Here is an 18,528-nt window from a genome sequence, read left to right on the forward strand (position 1 = left end):
ATGCCAGAACTGAAAACCTAAAGGATGACACTTCCTGGCAGAGATGGGAGCCAGCACCCTTTGTTCTCGGAAGCGGTGCATCCAGCAAAGATTTGACCCCGACTCCTGCTCTCAGGATGCTCGTCACAGGGTCTGCTCTCCCCTTGCCCCCCTCCCCGCCCCCTGCAAAAGACAAGCATCGAAAACGGAAGGCAGGAAACCAAATGAAACCCCGAATACTTCCTCGCTGTCTTGACAAACGTCCTTCTTCGTGTCTGTAATGCCCATTGGAACGACAGGAAGCACCCACGTTCACCACCCTCTGTGGCCTCAGTGAGCCTGGCCTCAGACATTCTCCATCCCTCAAGGAAAGCGGGTCTCTAAGATGCTCAGCGGCTGCTGGGTTGCACCCGGGATGTGGCTGTGCTCCCTCGGGGGCTATGTGAGTGCAGTGAGGGACGGCCACGCAGAGCAGGGCCTGGCAGGCTAGTTGCCTGACAGCTTTGGCCGCCCCAGGTTCGTTGGCACTTCCAGTCCCGTGTGCAGGGTGACCTGGAAAAGAAGACGTGGTGATTGGGGGCAGAGAAGCCCCCGTGAACCCTCAACGCCCACAGCTCAGCAGCAGTGCAATGGCCTCTGCTCCAGGATCACCAAGGGCAGCAGCCCAGGTTCTCTGTGCTGTGGAATCTGCTGTTTATCATGCTCGGCATCACTACCATCAGGCCCAGGAGCTCGCTCCGAGGAGCTGGTCTTTGCCTCTTTCCTCACGGTGAAAACCACGTACTGCCTGGTTCCCATGCTGCCCCAGCCGCCAGGAGCCTCGGCAAGGCTGAGGTTCTTTGCTGCAGGAGGACTTGGGCTCAGGGTTTATATTTGTTTCTGCTTTCTTTCCATGGCCCTCTTTCCTTTCCTACATTTGTTTTCTTAACCCTGCGTAAGAACAGCCCACACTTCAGGCTGCCTCAGAGCTCTTTAGCAAATGAGCGGAGGTACAAATCAATCAAGAGCTTCCCAGGTGGGACTAGTGGTAAAGAACCCATCTGCCAATGCAGGAGACATACGAGATGTGGGTTCGATCCCTGGGTTGGGAAGATCCCCTGGAGAAGGGCATGGCAAGCCACTCCACTATCCTTGCCTAATCCCCATGGACAGAGGAGCCTGGCAGATTATATTCCATAGAGTCTCAAGGAGTCAGACACAGGTCAGAGGCTGAGCACACACACGCATTGATTGATTTGTGCATGAGTGGATGCTAAGTTCCTTCTGTTGTGTCTGACTCTTTGCAACGCCAGGCTCCTCTGACCATGGGGATTCCCCAGGCAAGAATACTGGAGTGGGCTGCTCTCTTCTCCAGGGGATCTTCCCAACCCAGGGATTGAACCTACATCTCCCACACTGGCAGGTGGATTCTTTACCACTGCGCCACCCCGCAGATCAGTCACTGAGGGATAATACTCAGAGTTGGTGGACACCTCGAAGCAGAGCTTTGCCTCCAGCCCCATACTTCCCGGGGAGGAGCCGTGTGTGGAAACAAAGGCTGGCACACCGCCCGCGCATCACTCCACGCTCCTGCCTGTCCTTCACACCCTCGTGGGGCTCCTGACCAGGTGGCCCCAGGACTAGACTCGGCCCTGGGAGGATGCTGGCTTTCTGAGGGAACCAGAGGGGCAGGGATGGGATGGGGGTAAACCCTTAGGCGTGGTCTCTCCCCAACTCGCCCTCCTCTTGGAGGAAAGCCACGTGAGGCCCAGCACACACCTGGCCACCAGGGCCCGGCAGGGCAGGAGGCACCGGCTTTCCGGTCCGGCAGCTTTCCCAGAGCGTGTAGCCAGGACTTGCCCCTCTCCTGCACCCTTGCTGCCCCTCCATCCCTGTGTTTGTCCACCAACAGCCACCTTAGAGCCTCTGCTGCTTTCAAGGGGCCGAGAAAGGATTCATCACGCTGGAGGAGACTGTCTCCAGGCGAGGCCCAGGTGGGTGGTAGGTAAGCTCCTAGCCGGGCAGCATGCCATTGGCTTCTTTAGAGCCCTCTTTGTCCAGCACACCTTGGAGGCCCACAGGCAGCGGGGGTGGGGGCCAGCAGGGGGCTCTGGCCCGGAGGGTGCGCGGTACCTGAACGTTGCGGTTGAGGCTGAGGGCTGGCATGAAGACCCCGTCCACGTGGCTGAAGGCCGTGGGGCCCTGCTGCTGTCCATTGATGAAGAAGGTCAGAGTGTGCTTATTCAGGTCCAGCAGCACACCCACGGTGGCCCCCTTGCACACACCACCTTCCGTCCTGGGGAGAGAAGCCGGGGTGGACGTGAGGACAGGAGGGTCAGCTGAAGGCTGCCGGGGACCCCCTCGACTGGAAACATAGTGCCCGCCCGCAGTGGGCAGGGAGCCGGTCATCCCCCAGGACCCGCCATAGAGCAAAGGACCAAAACCAGGACCCTCGTGGTGAATGCTGTGGCTGCATCTCATGGTGGTTTGGATTTGCATCCACTGGGTGGGGCGAGTCTCTGGGTGGGCAGCACCCTCACCTGTCTGCTTCCCGGGGGTGGGCGGGATGAGGCCGTTAGACTCTCCCCTCCCTTAGCTGAGGTGGAGGTCCACCTTGATACAGGCGGCTCTGCTCTGATCAGAAAACCATTTTTGTCCTCTCCTGATGGGGAATGAGCCGGTCGGCTGATGGTGGGCTGAGAGCATGGGAAGCAGTGAGGAGTGCTGGGCGGGTGTCGTCAGAGGGCAGGGCAGGCCCCGGGGCGGGACGCCGCTGGTGGGACTGGGACCTGCTGGGGCCTGGGGTGCTGCCCAGACACTGAGCAACTGGTGGCGGCAAGGACCCGCCTGAGGCACTGGACGGAGGCCCACCCAGCACCTCCCCTGGTCTCCTGGCCCAGCCCAGCCCCCTCTCCACCCTTCCCCTGGAACTGGAGCCTGGGTCCTGAGCTAAACCCTGACGCCATGTCCAATTAGCCCAAAGACTTGGACGTTAACCTTAAGCCCTGATCTCATAATTTGCTAAACAGCGATAACAATCGAACTTTCCTGAGGCACAAATGAAATCCCATAAGCCAGCTGCTTCCCATGGAACAAAGTAGGCTTGTCTACAGCCATACCACCCTGAACGCACCCGATCTTGTCTGATCTCGGGAACAAAGTAGGCTCTTGACAGATGCTCCCTGTTGGCACTTCCACCCAGGGTGTCTAGGCTCCTGCTTGGCCTGAGGGCCTGAGGGCCTGAGGGTGCTGGGGGCCTGGACCCGGTCCCCAGGTGGCCTGTGAGCAGACGGCTGGGCAGGTGCAGGGCCAGGCCGCCCAGCCCCCGGGGAGGAGCTGCCTGCTGTCACCCCAGGCCTGTGGAGAGGGCGTCACAGCTGCTGAAAAGGCTGATGGTAGGGGTCCCATCTGCCTTCAGCCCCTGGGGACCCTCCGGCAAGTCCCTGTCCCAGGCCAGGACTCCTGGGGCCACCTGCAGGAGCACTGAGGTGGGTCTGGAGCTCTGAGAGCCCCTGGAGTTGACCCGGCCCAGCGCTGCAGTCCAGGGAGGCTGGTTCCTCGGGGCCTCTTGCCTCTCCCAGCAGGGGTGACAGCTCTCAGCACACCGGGAATAAGACCCCACAGTGAGGAGGTGGCTTGGAGGGCCACAACCCTCCAGTACTGGGGCCAAGGTCTCCCCCAGGCTCCGAGTTTCCCGAGTCTGGCCGGGTGACCTCACTCTCCCAGGCCAGCCTCAGGGCAAGGCCATGCTGGGGCTGCCCGGGTCAGGGCTGCCCAGGTCAGAGCCGGCGCAGTGAGTGCCCCAAGGGTGCTGCACCCCCTGCCTGCCTGTTTCAAGGCCCTGCGGTTGTGTGGGGGGTTCCGTGGTGACTCTGGGCTGACAGGAGAGGAGGGAAGTGGAGCCGAGCCTGGAGGAGACCTGGAGCCCAGGGCTGGTGAGCCTGGCCTCGGGGCTCGATGAGCGGCCTGCACACCCACCAGCGCCACACTATGTCATATGCTCTCATCTGGGCGGCAGGCCAGCGGTCACGTCTCCCTGGGAACCGGACACCAAAGTGGCTGAGAACACTGCCCCCCACCGCGTCTGACGAGCTTGGGGAGAGCAGGAGGACGCGGACCCCAGGCCTCCCGTCGGCAGCGGGGCGCACCTGTTGGTGTGAGAGTTGCAGTGCATGAACCAGCTGCGGTTGTTGTCCACGTACATGGCCCACGCCTTGTCGTCCTTGCCCAGCATCATGTCCTTGGCCACGCTGGCCCTGGCCACCCCGAAGGCGGGGTCCGGGTGGTTGTCGTACCGATCCACGTGGAGCTCCCAGTAGTGCGCGCCCTTGGAGAAGGCCGCCGTGCCCAGCACCACCCGGTCGTCATAGCTGCTGCACGTGGCTGTCTGGTTGTCGTTGGACAAAATGATGTCCCGGTGCCCAGAGTTGGGGTCAAACGTGAACCAGGCCACTGGAAAGGAAGGGGCAGGCAAGAGGGGCAGGGTTGGGGTGAGCTTGCCGGCAGCCTCTGACCTGGGCTTGGAGACAGACTCACTGGCATCTCTCAGGAAGTGGACACAGGGCGTTGCGTGTTCTTCCCTGCTCAATTCACGCACACATGCTCACACACATCATGCTCTCTCCTCTGTTCATCCAAGTGCCCAATCCCATGACCCCAGCTGGGCCAAGTACAGACATCCAGGCCCCATCTACATGCTCTCATGGAATCAATCTTGGTTTCTACAGCACTCACGCACATTTTGGGCACTATTAGGAGTGAGGATAGACATCCAGCCCTGCATCATGGAGAGAGACTCGAGAGGCAGAGAGGTGAAGTGCGGTCAGCAAAGCCCCCGCGCTCCAGCCTCCACCCACAGCCCACTGGCAGGTGAGGGCTTCTAGGGGCACACAGCTGGGGAGCCCACCTGGGAGACAGCACCATCTGCCCGTCGCTGGGGGACGGTTCAGGCTGTCCTGTGCTCCTCAGGGCAGCCAGAGGATGGGCTGGGATAAGTGAAAGTGGTAGTCGCTCAGTCATGTCCAACTCTTTGTGACCCTATGAACTGTAGCCCGCCAGGCTCCTCTGTCCATGGGACTCTCCAGGCAAGAACACTGGAGCCTATTGCCATGCCCTCCCTCCAGGCAGTCTTCCTGACCCAGGGATCGAACCTGCATCTCTTGTGTCTCTTGCATTGCAGGTGGATTCTTTACCTGCTGAGCCATCAGGAAAGCCCTGGGACAAACGTTGACAGTAACACACGGCTGGTACCCTCCAGGGACCCCTGAGGCTCGACAGGTGCATGTTCGGTGCAGCAGACCAGACCCTACATCACCCCTCGACGCTTAGGATTCACATGATCAAAATCCAGTGGAGTGTGGATGTGCTCTGATTGCCTGAAACCTGACAGGACACAGCGAGGTCTGCAGCACTCAGATCTCAGCTCTTGTACCGGCTGCTCGAGGGGCAAGTTCCTCCTGGCAGCCGCCTGCCTGCTCTTCTCTGGGACATCCCACCCACTCTTGGCCCCTTGGAAGTGAGACTACACAGGGACTGTAGTCTCCCTGTGCCTCTCAGGCTCTAGTGGCACTTTCCAGGTCCAGCAAGTGGGGTGAAGGAATGTCTCCATCCTTTGTGACGAGCGGGCAGGGAGCAAGGTGAGTGGATCAGGGGCAGGGCTGGACAAGATGGACTCACCCAGCTGCCGCCTCTTTCCTTCAGCCCTGATGCCTCCCTCACCAGCAACTCACAGATTTTCCCTGTCCATCTGTCCGCCCATCTGATATGTGGGCTGGGCCTGAATCTGTTTCCCCTGAGACATCCCAGTGCTCACCGTCGGACGTCTGCAGGACCACAGTCTTACTGTAGGGCCCGACGCCGGAGGAGTTGAAAGCCTTGACCCTGGCGTTGTATGTGCTGTTGAAGTGAAGTCCATCGATGGTGCACAGGGTCTCCTTGCCAACATACACCTCCTGGAAGAGACACAGACCGCTCATCAGCTGCCCCTGTTATGTGGAAAATTTCTCTTAGCCACATGTTGCATGGAAAGTGCTATCATCCCAAGAGTGCTATTTTTAAAATTAATTAATTTTAATTGGAGGCTAATTACTTTACACTATTGTGGTGGTTTTTGCCACACACTGACATGAATCAGCCATGGATGTACATGTGTCCCCCATCCTGAACCCCCCTCCCACCTCCCTCCCCATCCCGTCCCTCTGGGTTGTCCCAGGGTACCAGCTTTGAGTGCCCTATTTCATGCATCGAACTTGGACTGGTCATCTATTTCACATATGGAAATATACATGCTTCAGTGCTATTCTCTCAAATCATCCCCCCCACCTTGTCTTCTCCCACAGATTGCAAAAGTCTGTTCTTTATATCTGTGTCTCTTTTGCTGTCTGGCATACAGGGTCATCATTATCATCTTTCTAAACTCTATATTTTTGCACTCAGTTCAGTTCAGTTGCTCAGTTGTGTCCGACTCTTTGAGACCCCATGGACTGCAGTACGCCAGGCCTCCCTGTTCATCACCAACTTCCAGAGTTTACTCAAACTCATGTCCATTAAGTCGGTGATGCCATCCAGTCATCTCATCCTCTGTCATCCCCTTCTCCTCCTGCCCTCAATCTTTCCCAGCATCAGGGTCTTTTCCAATGAGTCAGCTCTCCGCATCAGGTGGCCAAAGTATTGGAGTTTCACCTTTAGCATCAGTCCTTCCAGTGAATATTCAGGACTGATTTCCTTTAGGATGGACTGGTTGGATCTCCTTGCAGTCCAAGGGACTCTCAAGAGTCTTCTCCAACACCACAGTTCAAAAGCATCAATTCTTCAGTGCTCAGCTTTCTTTATAGTCCAACTCTCACATCCACACATGACTACTAGAAAAACCATAGCCTTGATTAGACAGACCTTTGTTGGCAAAGTAATGCTTCTGCTTTTTAATGAGCTGTCTAGGTTGGTCACAACTTTGCTTCCAAGGAGAGGGCATCTTTTAATTTCATGACTGCAATCATCATCTACATTGATTTTGGAGCCCCCCAAAATAAAGTTTGTCACTGTTTCCATTGTTTCCCCATGTATTTGCCATGAAGTGATGGGACCGGATGCCATGATCTTAGTTTTCTGAATGTTGAGTTTTAAGCCAACTTTTTCACTCTCCTCTTTCACTTTCATCAAGAGGCTCTTTAGTTCTTTTTCACTTTCTGCCATAAGGGTGTATGGTATTTCTCTTTCTAACTTATTTCACACTGTATAATAAGCACCAACCAGTAATGCTGAAGAAGCTGAAGTTGAATGGTTCTATGAAGACCCACAAGAACTCTAGAACTAACACCCAAAAGAGATGTCCTTTTCATTATAGGGCACTAGAATGCAAAAGTAGGAAGTCAAGAAATACCTGGAGTAACAGGCAAATTTGGCCTTGGAGTACGAAATGAAGCAGGGCAAAGGCTAATAGAGTTTGGCCAAGAGAACACACTGGTCATAGCAAACACCCTCTTCCAACAATACAAGAGAGGACTCTACACATGGACATCACCAGATGGGCAATACTGAAATCAGATTGATTATATTCTTTGCAGCCAAAGATGAAGAAGCTCTATACAGTCAGCAAAAACAAGACCGGGAGCTGACTTTGGCTCAGATCATGAACTCCTTATTGCCAAATTCAGACTTAAATTGAAGAAAGTAGGGAAAACCACTAGACCATTCAGGTATGACCTAAATCAAATTCCTTACAATTATACAGTAGAAGTGACAAATAGATTCAAGGGATTAGGTCTGATAGAGTGCCTGAAGAACTGTGGATGGAGGTACATGATATTGTATAGGACGCAGTGATCAAGACCATTCCCAAGAAAAAGAAATGTAAAAAGGCAAAATGGTTGTCCAAGGAGGCCTTACAAATAGCTGTGAAAAGAAGACAAGTGAAAGGCAAAGGAGAAAAGGAACGATATTCCCATTTGAATACAAGGAGAGATAAGAAAGTCTTCCTCAATGATCAGTACAAAGAAATAGAGGAAACCAATAGAATGGGAAAGACTAGAGATCTCATCAAGAAAATTAGAGATACCAAGGGAACATTTCATGCAAAGATGGGCTCAATAAAGGACAGAAATGGTATGGACCTAACAGAAGCAGAAGATATTAAGGAGAGGTGGCAAGAGTACACAGAAGAACTATACAAAAAAGATCTTCATGACCCAGATAACCATGATGGTGTGATCATTCACCTAGAACCAGACATCCTGGAATGTGAAGTCAAGTGGGCTTTAGGAAGCATCACTACAAACAAAGCTAGTGAAGGTGATGGAATTCCAGGTGAGCTATTCCAAATCCTAAAAGATGATGCTGTGAAAGTGCTGCACTCATTATGCCAGCAAATTTGGAAAACTCAGCAGTGGCCACAGGACTGGAAAAGGTCAGTTTTCATTCCTGTCCCAAAGAAGGGCAATGCCAAAGAATGCTCAAACTACTGCACAATTGCACTCATTTCACACACTAGCAGAGTAACACTCAAAGTTCTCCAAGCCAGGCTTCAACAGTACATGAACCGTGAACTTCCAGATGTTCAAGCTGTATTTAGAAAAGGCAGAGGAACCAGAGATCAAATTGCCAACAGCAGCTGGATCATCTAAAAGGCAAGAGAGTTCTGGAAAAACATCTGCTTTATTGACTATGCCAAAGCCTTTGACTGTGTGGATCACAACAAGTGATGGGAAAATTCATCAAGAGATGGGAATACCAGACCACCTGATCTGCCTCTTGAGAAATGTGTATGCAGGTCAAGAAGCAACAGTTAGAACTGGACATGGAACAACAGACTGGTTCCAAATTTGGAAAGGGTATGTCAAGGCTATATATTGTCACCCTGCTTATTTAGCTTATATACAGAATACTTCATGAGAAATGCTGGGCTGGATGAAGCATAAGCTGGAAGCAAGATTGCTGGGAGAAATATCAATAACCTATGCAGATGACACCACCCTTATGGCAGAAAGTGAAGAAGAACTAAAGAGCCTCTTGAAAGTGAAAGAGGAGAGTGAAAAAGTTGGCTTAAAACTCAACATTCAATTACATGCCAGTCAGAATGGGTGCTATCAAAAAGTCTATAAGCAATAAATGCTGGAGAGGGTGTGGAGAAAAGGGAACCCTCTTACACTGTCGGTGGGAATGCAAACGAGTACAGCCACTATGGAAAACAGTGTGGAGATTCCTTAAAAAACTGGAAATAGAACTGCCATATGACCAAGCAATCCCACTCCTGGGCATACACACTGAGGAAACCAGATCTGAAAGAGACACGTGCACCCCAATGTTCATCGCAGCCCTGTTTACAATAGCCAGGACATGGAAGCAACCTAGATGCCCATCAGCAGACGAATGGATAAGGAAGCTGTGGTACATATACACTATGGAATATTACTCAGCCATTAAAAAGAATTCATTTGAATCAGTTCTAATGAGATGGATGAAACTGGAGCCCATTATACAGAGTGAAGTAGGCCAGAAAGATAAAGACCAATACAGTATACTAACGCATATATATGGAATTTAGAAAGATGGTAACGATAACCCTATATGCAAAACAGAAAAAGAGACACAGATGTACAGAACAGACTTTTAGACTCTGTGGGAGAAGGCTAGGGTGGGATGTTCAGAGAGAACAGCATTGAAACAAGTATACTATCAAGGGTGAAACAGATCACCAGCCCAGGTGGGATGCAAGAGACTGGTGCTCAGGGCTGGTGCACTGGGAAGACCCAGAGGAATGGGATGGAGAGGGAGGCAGGAGGGGGGATCGGGATGGGGAACACATGTAAATCCATGGCTGATTCATGTCAATGTATGGCAAAAACCACTACAGTATTGTAAAGTAATTAGCCTCCAACAAATAAAAATAAATGGAAAAAAAAAAAAAAAAACAACTCAACATTCAGAAAACTAAGATCATGGCATCCGGTCCCATCACTTCATGGCAAATAGATGGGGAAACAATGGAAACAGTAACAAACTTTATTTTTCTGGGCTCCAAAATCAATGTAGATGGTGACTGCAGCCATGAAATTAAAAGATGCTTACTCCTTGGAAGAAAAGTTATGATCATCCTAGGCATCGTGTTAAAAAGCAAAGACATTACTTAGCCGACAGAAGTCTGACTAGTCAAGGCTATGGTTTATCCAGTAGTCATGTATGGATGTGAGAGTTGGACTATAAAGAAAGCTGAGTACCGAAGAATTGATGCTTTTGAACTGTGGTGTTGGAGAAGACTCTTGAGAGTCCCTTGAACTGCAAGGAGATCCAACCAGTCCATCCTAAAGGAGATCAGTCCTGGGTGTTCATTGGAGGGACTGATGCTGAAGGTGAAACTCTAATACTTTGGCCACCTGATGGGAAGAGCTGACGCATTTGAAAAGACCCTGATGCTGGGAAAGTTTGAAGGTGGGAGAAGAAGGGGACGACAGAGGATGAGATGGTTGGATGGCATCACTGACTCAATGGACATGAGTTTGAGTAAACTCCAGGAGTTGGTGATGGACAGGGAAGCTTGCCATCCTGCAGTCCATGGGGTCACAAAGAGTTTGACACGACTGAGCAGCTGAACTGAACAGAATAGGCTCCAGTTTCATCCACCTCATTATATCTGACTCAAATGAATTCTTTTTAATGGCTGAGTAATACTCCACTGTGTATATGTACCACAGCTTTCTTATCCAGTTGTCTGCTGATGGACATCCAGGTTGCTTCCATGTCCTGGCTATTATAAACAGTGCTGTGATGAACATTGGCATACATGTATCTCTTTCAATTCTGGTTTCCTCTGTGTGTATGCCCAGCAGTGGGATTGCTGGGTCATATGGCAGTTCTATTTCCAGTTTTGTAAGGAATCTCCACACTGTTCTCCATAGTGGCTGTACTCGTTTGCATTCCCACCAACAGTGTAAGAGGGTTCTGTTTCCTCCACACCCTCTCCAGCATTTATTGTTTGTAGACTTTTTGATAGCACCCATTCTGACTGGCATGAGATGGTACCTCATTGTGGTTTTGATTTGCATTCCTCTGATCATGAGTGATGTTGAGCATCTTTTCACGTGTTTGTTAGCCATCTGTATGTCTTCTTTGGAGAAATGTCTGTTTAGTTCTTTGGCCCATTTTTTGACTGGGTTGCTTATTTTTCTGGTATTGAGCTGCATGAGCTGCTTGTATATTTTTGAGATTCTTTGTCAGTTGTTTCATTTGCTATTATTTTCTTCCATCCTGAAGGCTGTCTTTTCACCTTGCTTATAGTTTCATTTGTTGTGTAAAAGCTTTTAAGTTTAATTAGGTCCCATTTGTTTATTTTTGCTTTTATTTCCATTACCCGAGAGTGCTATTAATAAGGAGATTTGGGATGAGTGGTGGCTGGGTTTCAGATCACGTCCAAGTTTAACACAAACCCTTACTGGTGGCTGATGGGCCCCTCTGCTGTGAAGGTACGGAGTGCAGTAGCTGTGATGCTGCCTGAGAACGTCCTGCCTCCTCAGAGGGTGGTTCTCATGGATAGTAGTACTCTGGACCCCAAGGATGGGGGTGCACAAAACGGTTTGGAGCAAGAGGAGATCGTCGGTTTTCAATGGGAATTTAAGTTAGAAAACATGAGCTAAGCATCGAAGTAGACAAAATAAACAGTATTTGAAAAGGAAGCATCATCACACATGATGGGAAAAAGCAGACGGAGGAAGGGTGTGGTCAAGCACAGGTAGTTCAAGTTGATTTGGCCACTTCTGGAGTGAGAGGGCCACTCCACCTCCTCCAGCCTCTTCCACTGCTGAGGCTGGCACCTTCCAACTCCTTGGGCCTCCTGGAGCTGCTTTTCTCCTGGTTTCCCAGAGGGTGGGGCATTTCTGCACAGGACCCCGAAGGTCCTTTTCTAGAACATTTACTTCAAACTTAATTTGTCCCATTAACTGCTCCCAAATACGTAGCCTTACACCTCACTTTTGTCATCACATAAAACATCATTCCTGGGCTTCCCTTGGCCTCAGTGATGAAGAATTCACCTGACAATGTAGCAAACACGAGTCCGATCACTGGTCTGGGAAGATCCCACGTGTCGTGGAACAACTAAACCTGTGTGCCGCAGTTACTGAGGCTGAGCTCCAGAGCCCTTGTATTGCAACTACCGAGCTCACATGCCCCGAGCGTGTGCTCTGCACCAAGAGCAGCCACTGCAACGAGAGCCGGTGGACCACAGCTGGAGAAAGCCCGTGCAGAAAGGAAGACCCGGCGCAGCCATGAACAAACACAGTTATAAAACGCTATTCCTGCTTGCTCACTTGGGGGTGTTACTCTTCACTTGTTTTTTCGAGTTACTGATAATAGTAGTTGTGTGCCAGCTATTATTGTATAAGGCATCTTAATCCTTACACAACCCTGGGACATTGCTATTATTTTTTATGTTTTACTCACAAGGACACTCAGGGAGGGCAGGAAACTTGCCCAAGATCACAGTCAATCCATTTAGAAGCCAGCGTTCAAAGCCAGGTCTGTCTGCATTAAGTCCACGCTTTTCCCACCATAACACACTGTCCCTCAGAAACTCGAGCCCTTGGCTCCAGCTTGTTCGTGGTCACGTCTCAAAGGGGAGAAGCCACTGGGCTCTGTGGCTTCTTCTTTTTTGGGCAAATATTTATTTACTTATTTATTTGGTCTCACTGGGTCTCAGTTGTGGCACACGGGATCTCGGTTGTGGCTCGCCAGCTTAGCTGCTCCTCAGCACGTGGGATCTAGCTCCCCAACCAGGGGTCACACCCGTGTCCCCTGCAGATTCCTAACCACCGACTACCAGGGAAGTACTGGCTGCTTCTTTTAACATCCTCTTCCATCGCATTTCAAAAGCATAAACTCTCTTCCTGGTTTCTGGTTAGTCAAGGAACTCTGTCAGTTTCTCGCTTATTTGCATGACCGGAACGGCTGGGGTTCGGGACCCAGTGTATGACCTGCTCTTCCTGACCAATGTGACCTCAGCCTCTCTCTTCCCCAAAGAGCCCATATTCCCAGGGACTCAATGTTTCCTCATGGAGTACTACAAGTCTGGCATTCATAAAACAAAAAAAATGAAAAGACACAGGCATAAATCCCTTTGAGGGAAACGAAAGGGATACTGACTCTGGTCAGATTCCTTGAATGGGCACGACTTCCAGGAGGAGAAGTATGAGAGCTGTTGGGATGGCTCTGGTTTGTTAGAATGAGTCTTTATTTAGTCTCTCGTGGACAGAAAGGTGGCGCTCTAAGAAGAGCCAGCGTTTGTGCTCCCTGGAGTCAACCAAATTGCCGGACAGGAGTCTGAACTCCACTGTGAGTCTCAAGGTAGAGCTCTGCTGGGGTCTGGGTTGGGGTGGGGTGCTGTCCGGCTCCTACCACAGGGTGAGATTGGAAATGCATTTCTGACTCACTAAGGGTCTTTACTCTCCCCATGTATTCCATCACTGGGGACTGGAGCGTAGATCATCACCCAAACCCTACAACCGTTCCTCATGTGTCTTCCCAGGCAGATCACCTTGCCAGATGAGCTAATTAGTCAACCGGGCAGGGCCGTTGTGTGGGAACACTGAGGGAGCAGGAGGCTGCTTGGGGGGATGTGTGGGATGGTGTTGACTAGATACGGCTGGTTCAACTGGGAAGCGGGTCCGCGTGGGGGACACCTTTTCTGAGCTCTACCTTGGCCTCCGACCTGCGTCAGTCTTCACAGAAAAGCCATCCTGAACTTTCTCTGCCTGCCCAGACGCAGCTCTCGGTAGAGGAACCCCACGTGTGTCCCATGAGCCCAGGCCCCGGAGTCCCGCGTCCTTGGGGCTGACGCCCCCGTTAGTGGTATCAGAGTTATGGGCCGCCGCGCGGACTGATCCGGAGGCTGGGACAGTGCCAGCCTCGCCCCCCACCCCCCGCAGCAGGCAGCAGGCCTCACCCGGAACTGCCCCCCGTCGCCGTCGTCCAGCTCCAGGATGTAGCCGTCCACGGGGCTGTGGGTGAAGGGCGGCGTCCTCCAGGCCAGCGTGACGCTGTTGTTCCGGGTGCAGCACTTCTCCAGCTGCAACAGGGGCACGGGCGGCACTGGGAGGGGAAGGGCGGGCTTCAGTGCGCAGACCCTGCAGGGCGCAGGGACGGCTGCGGGCCCGCCCCACCCCAGAGGAAAGGCCACCGCCGCGTCACTCCCCGCCGCTTGTATGCACACTCCGCGCGCCTCCTAGCCTGGGAGGGGTCCTGGGATTTGAGGCCGGGACAGAAGCAGAGACACGACAGTTGCCGCCGCCCCTCTGAGTCTGGAGCCCTGAGGACAAGGTGTCCGCTCCCCACCAGCCCACTGAGCGTCACTGGTTTTGACTCTGGCCCAGGAGCGGCTCCCCAGGACTTGCAGCAGAGCCTGACCCCCTGTGCCTCCCAGCACAGCAAGGCCTCTCCAGACCCTCTGCGTGGAGTCATGTGCAGCTCACACCTGGGGCCCATGAAGTTGTGGTTGGGGGCGGGGGACAGGCAAAAGGCAAAGAGACATTGAAACCTTTGTCTGGGAGCGTTTTAAAGGCCTAGGGAATTAGATCCCGGAAGGTGAGGCAGTCTTAGAGTATGGGACAGTCTACCTATGGAATTAGGGATTCAAGTCAAGTGAATCATCAGTTCTATCAAGGTGAGCTTGGGAGTATCTTTTTATTCTCTAGTTGTGTTCAGGTTGGAGAGATCTTAGAAATAAATATAGTCCATGCTGGGGCTTCCCAGCTGACGTTAGTGATAAAGAAGTTGCCTGCCAAGGCAGGAGACATAAGAGACTTGGGTTCGATTCCTGCATTGGGAAGTTCCCCTGGAGGAGGACACGGCAACCCACTCCAGTATTCTTGCCTGGAGAATCCCATGGACAGAGGAGCCTGGTGGGCTACGGTCCATAGGGTTGCAAAGAGGTGGACACAAGTGAAGCAATTTAGCATGCATGCATGCATAATCCATGCTGACATTTTTCCAAGGGAACACTGCAACATGAGTTTTTGTAAAAACTACAGATTTCCATTTGGCTCCAGATGTTAGGGCACCATCTTCCACATTTTGGTGGACAGTTTAGTGGGGTGTGAGCACTGTTATGGATGTGGTCTCAGGGCTGCTCCATGCAGACTGGCCCCAGGCCCCTGGGTTATCAGTGTGGAGGAGTCCTCTCTGCATCCCTGGGTACTGCTTTTCTCTTTCCCACTTCCCCTATGAATCCCACCACCCCAACCTGTCAGGAGCAGCTCCAAGCAGCCTCTTTCAGCACCCCCACTTTCCAGACCAGGGTTATTCTGCTCCCAGAATCACACCTCATTCATACCTGGGGCAGATGGCATTTCTAAACCTCACCTCAGGTGCAAACTGAGTGTGGGAGTGAGCACAGAGACTGGATATCTTCGGTTTAAAAATGGCCACATACTTTGCAAGTGAGCATTTTCCTGAGTTCACAGCTTCTGAAGGTGTGGTGCTCAGCTCTTTGATATATTGGTTAAAAAAATAAACCCCCAAAGAGTTTTATTCCCTCCCCTGAATGTACCCTTAACGTCTCTGGAGAGGCAGGGTGACCTCACATGCTAATTTTGTAACCTGGGGAAAGTTATGCAACCTTTTCTTAACCCATAGCCTGTGTCCCCCTGGCTCTCTGAACTCACCTCTGCCACCCACCACCTTTTCCACTCTGCTGTCACCTCTGATCTCACTCTTCTTGGAACATAGCAAACTTATACCTGCCCTCTGGCTCCTGGAACCTTCTTCCTTTATATTGCATCTCTTTCCTTCTCACCTCAAAATACAACCCCCATACTAATGCCTTCTTCTCAAAAAGTGGCTTCCCTGGTGGCTCAGATGGTAAAGAATCAGCTTGTAATGCAGGAGACTCAGGTTTGATCCCTGATTGGGAAGATCCCCTGGAGAAGGGAGTGGTTACCTACTCCAGTATTCTTGCCTGGAGAATTTCATGGACAGAGGAGCCTGGCAGGCTACAGTCCCTGGGGTCACAAAGCGTCAGACGTGACTGAGCGACTAACGCTGTCACTTCTCAGAAAGCACCTGTTGGTCACACCTGCCACCATCAGGTTGTATCACACCCCCTGTTGTATCATTGCCTGTCTCCTTCTCTAGAATGCCAGCTCAGTCTTGTGAGGGAGTCTGTGGACTTGTTCACGGCTGTGTCCTGAACAGCTAGGATGGTGCCTGGCAGGTGACGAACACTCGATAGGTGTCTCTGAATGAATAGACGATCCTCTTTCACACGTGGGAAAACTGTGGCTCACGCTGGGGGCTACCCACAGGGGTCACCCAGCTCGGGGGCACTGAACTGGGACCTGAACCCAGGTCTGTGCCGCAGAAGGCCCTCCCTCCCGATCTGTGTCCCACCAGGGTCACACGTCTTCCAATGCATGAGCTGCCCTGCAGAGTGGATGCCTCTTCCAGAAGAAGCACCAACTGAACTGGGCCAACCACGGCTCACCCCTACATTTCATCTGAATGAAGTCCAGCTGGTGGATGGCCTGCAGCAGCGGCTCGCTGTCCAAGGTCAGCTCAAACTCCGCGGACACTTTGGGCTCCAGGGCTCCTTTGACCCACTGCTCTTGAGACACCTGGACACGCTTGATCAGGGCGTCCGAGATCTTAAAGGAAGCACAGAGTTTAGGGTTTCCACATGCAAAGGAAAAATAGCACAGCAGGTGGTGAGGAAAGGGTAGGGGCTTCATCTGCATGGGCTCAGGGTGCTGGGTTGGCTGTGTTAAGCATGCCCTCTCAAGCCCTGGCAGAGATGACAGGACCCATGCTGGTATGACTTGGGGGTAAATAAAAATGCATTATATTGTTTAAATCATCACAGGTCGGTCATGTTGCCTGTAAAGAAGCACTTGCTGTTTAAGGCTAAACACTTTTGTAAAGCAAATGATACTTTTTATTTATTTTTTTGAACTTCTTATTTTGTATTGGGGTATAGCCTATTAACAATGTTGTGATAGTTTCAAGTGAACAGCCAAGGGACTCAGCCATACATACGCATGTATCCATTCTCCCACAAACCCCCCCTCCCATCCAGGCTGCCACGTAATACTGAGCAGTGTTCCCTGTGCTTGACAGTAGGTCCTTGGTGGTTATCCATTTTGTATATAGCAGTGTGTCCATGAACCTGCCAAATTCCCTAGCTATCCATTCCCCCCAGCAACCACTGGTTCACTTTCTAAGTCTGTGAGTCTCTTTCTGTTAAGTAACTAAGTTCGTTTGGAAGCAAATGATACTTTGAAAATATACAGAAACACTCTACATATTCAACTTTTGCTAGATCCGGCACTTTGCAAAGTGAAACTCACTAATGGTTTGTCCTAGCATTTAAAAGCATCTCCTTCGCCCCAGTCCTGGGCCGCCCCCTCCCTCCCACTGTTTTTCTTCCATGTTGTTCTGCAGCTTCTGCTCCAAACTTTCACTGTATCAAACCCACAGCACTGTTCTCTGTTGGAGAAAGTCTTGCTCATTCAGAACATTTGCACGTGTCCCTGTAGAGCTATGATGCCTGTGCACCCTTCCCGGGGACCAATCAAGGAGATTCATCATTTTCCCCACAGACAGAGGACTGAGCTTTTGTTTGAGTCACAGAAGTATTTCCAAGAGTTGCTCGTGACCTGGATTAGCCTGGCTACTAGGGGTTGCCCAGCAAGGCATCCTGGGCTTTCTGGGCTATGGTATTCTGTCCAGACCTGCGGGACTCTGTCCACTGGGGGTCATGTGGATTCTGCTAACTCAATTTCTTCCATTGCAATCTTTCCAGCTTGACTGGCAAAGACTGTTTTCTTTCATCTGTGGGGAAAATGTTGCACTGGTGTTCCAGGAAGTCGAGCCATGAGAGCATGGCATTGCGGGCCTAGGGACTGTGATGTTTGACCTCCTCATTTAATGATGACCCAGAGCCAGGTCAGAGCTTGTGAGAACAGCCAAGATGAGATTTCAGGTATTCTGGAATCACTGAGCACAGGAGAGTCTGCTCAACTGCAAGCCACGGGGAGGGACTTTCCTAGAACCTTGGCTAGTTTGGGACGTGGCCATGGAGTTGGAGGAAGGACCAGCCCGCTCACCTGCAGGAACCCGGCGGGGTCGTTCTCCTTGATCACCTCCAGGCAGTACTCCATCAGCCCCGTGGACTGGCGCAGCTTCAGCGTGCAGTGATTGATCTGGTCCCAAACCATCTGCCATGAGAAGGACCCCTGGTAACCACCCGGCCGCAGTGGGAGGCAGCACTGTTCTCGACTCCCTCGTACCCTCTCCTGCTGCTGCTCTGTTCCTGAGCTCCACGTGCCCTCGTTACAGGGGCATAATTGGACACACTCCCCCATAAGCAGGGCTGCCACACCCAGCAGAGCAAACTTCCTGAACTCTGGATAAAAAGCAGAGAACGCACACAATCTAAACTCTTCCAAGTGACCGGTTCACGCCCCCCACTCTCGCTTGCTGGGTGGTCACTGAGGGGCTCAACTGCTTTGCAGGTAAACCATGGACCATCCCCAACACACGTTCCTTCTTGCCCTTCAGTAATATTTCTGGTTCAGTTGGGAAATTTCTATGAAA

At 51.8% G+C, this 18,528-nt stretch overlaps 1 protein-coding gene across 3 annotated transcripts in view; it reads right to left on the reverse strand.

Annotated features, from left to right (window-relative positions):
- Nucleotides 1-221: 221 nt before the first annotated feature.
- TRIM67 (tripartite motif containing 67) overlaps nt 222-18,528 on the reverse strand; it is a 55,138-nt gene continuing 36,831 nt past the window's right edge. The window contains exons 4-10 of one of the 3 annotated variants that reach the window (XM_043477168.1): nt 18,039-18,149; nt 16,427-16,580; nt 13,886-14,031; nt 5,771-5,909; nt 4,107-4,410; nt 2,092-2,254; nt 222-531 (exon numbers count right to left, since the gene is read on the reverse strand). In XM_043477168.1, coding sequence (XP_043333103.1) covers nt 466-531; nt 2,092-2,254; nt 4,107-4,410; nt 5,771-5,909; nt 13,886-14,031; nt 16,427-16,580; nt 18,039-18,149 — 1,083 coding nt within the window. In that variant the 3' untranslated portion in view covers nt 222-465. Of the gene's footprint in view, nt 532-2,091; nt 2,255-4,106; nt 4,411-5,770; nt 5,910-13,885; nt 14,032-16,420; nt 16,581-18,038; nt 18,150-18,528 lie in introns of those variants that run through there. The other 2 variants (XM_043477167.1, XR_006270975.1) reach the window with 2 other exon arrangements.

This window comes from Cervus canadensis, chromosome 8, assembly GCF_019320065.1.
Source record: "Cervus canadensis isolate Bull #8, Minnesota chromosome 8, ASM1932006v1, whole genome shotgun sequence".
Taxonomy (NCBI): Eukaryota; Metazoa; Chordata; class Mammalia; order Artiodactyla; family Cervidae; genus Cervus; species Cervus canadensis.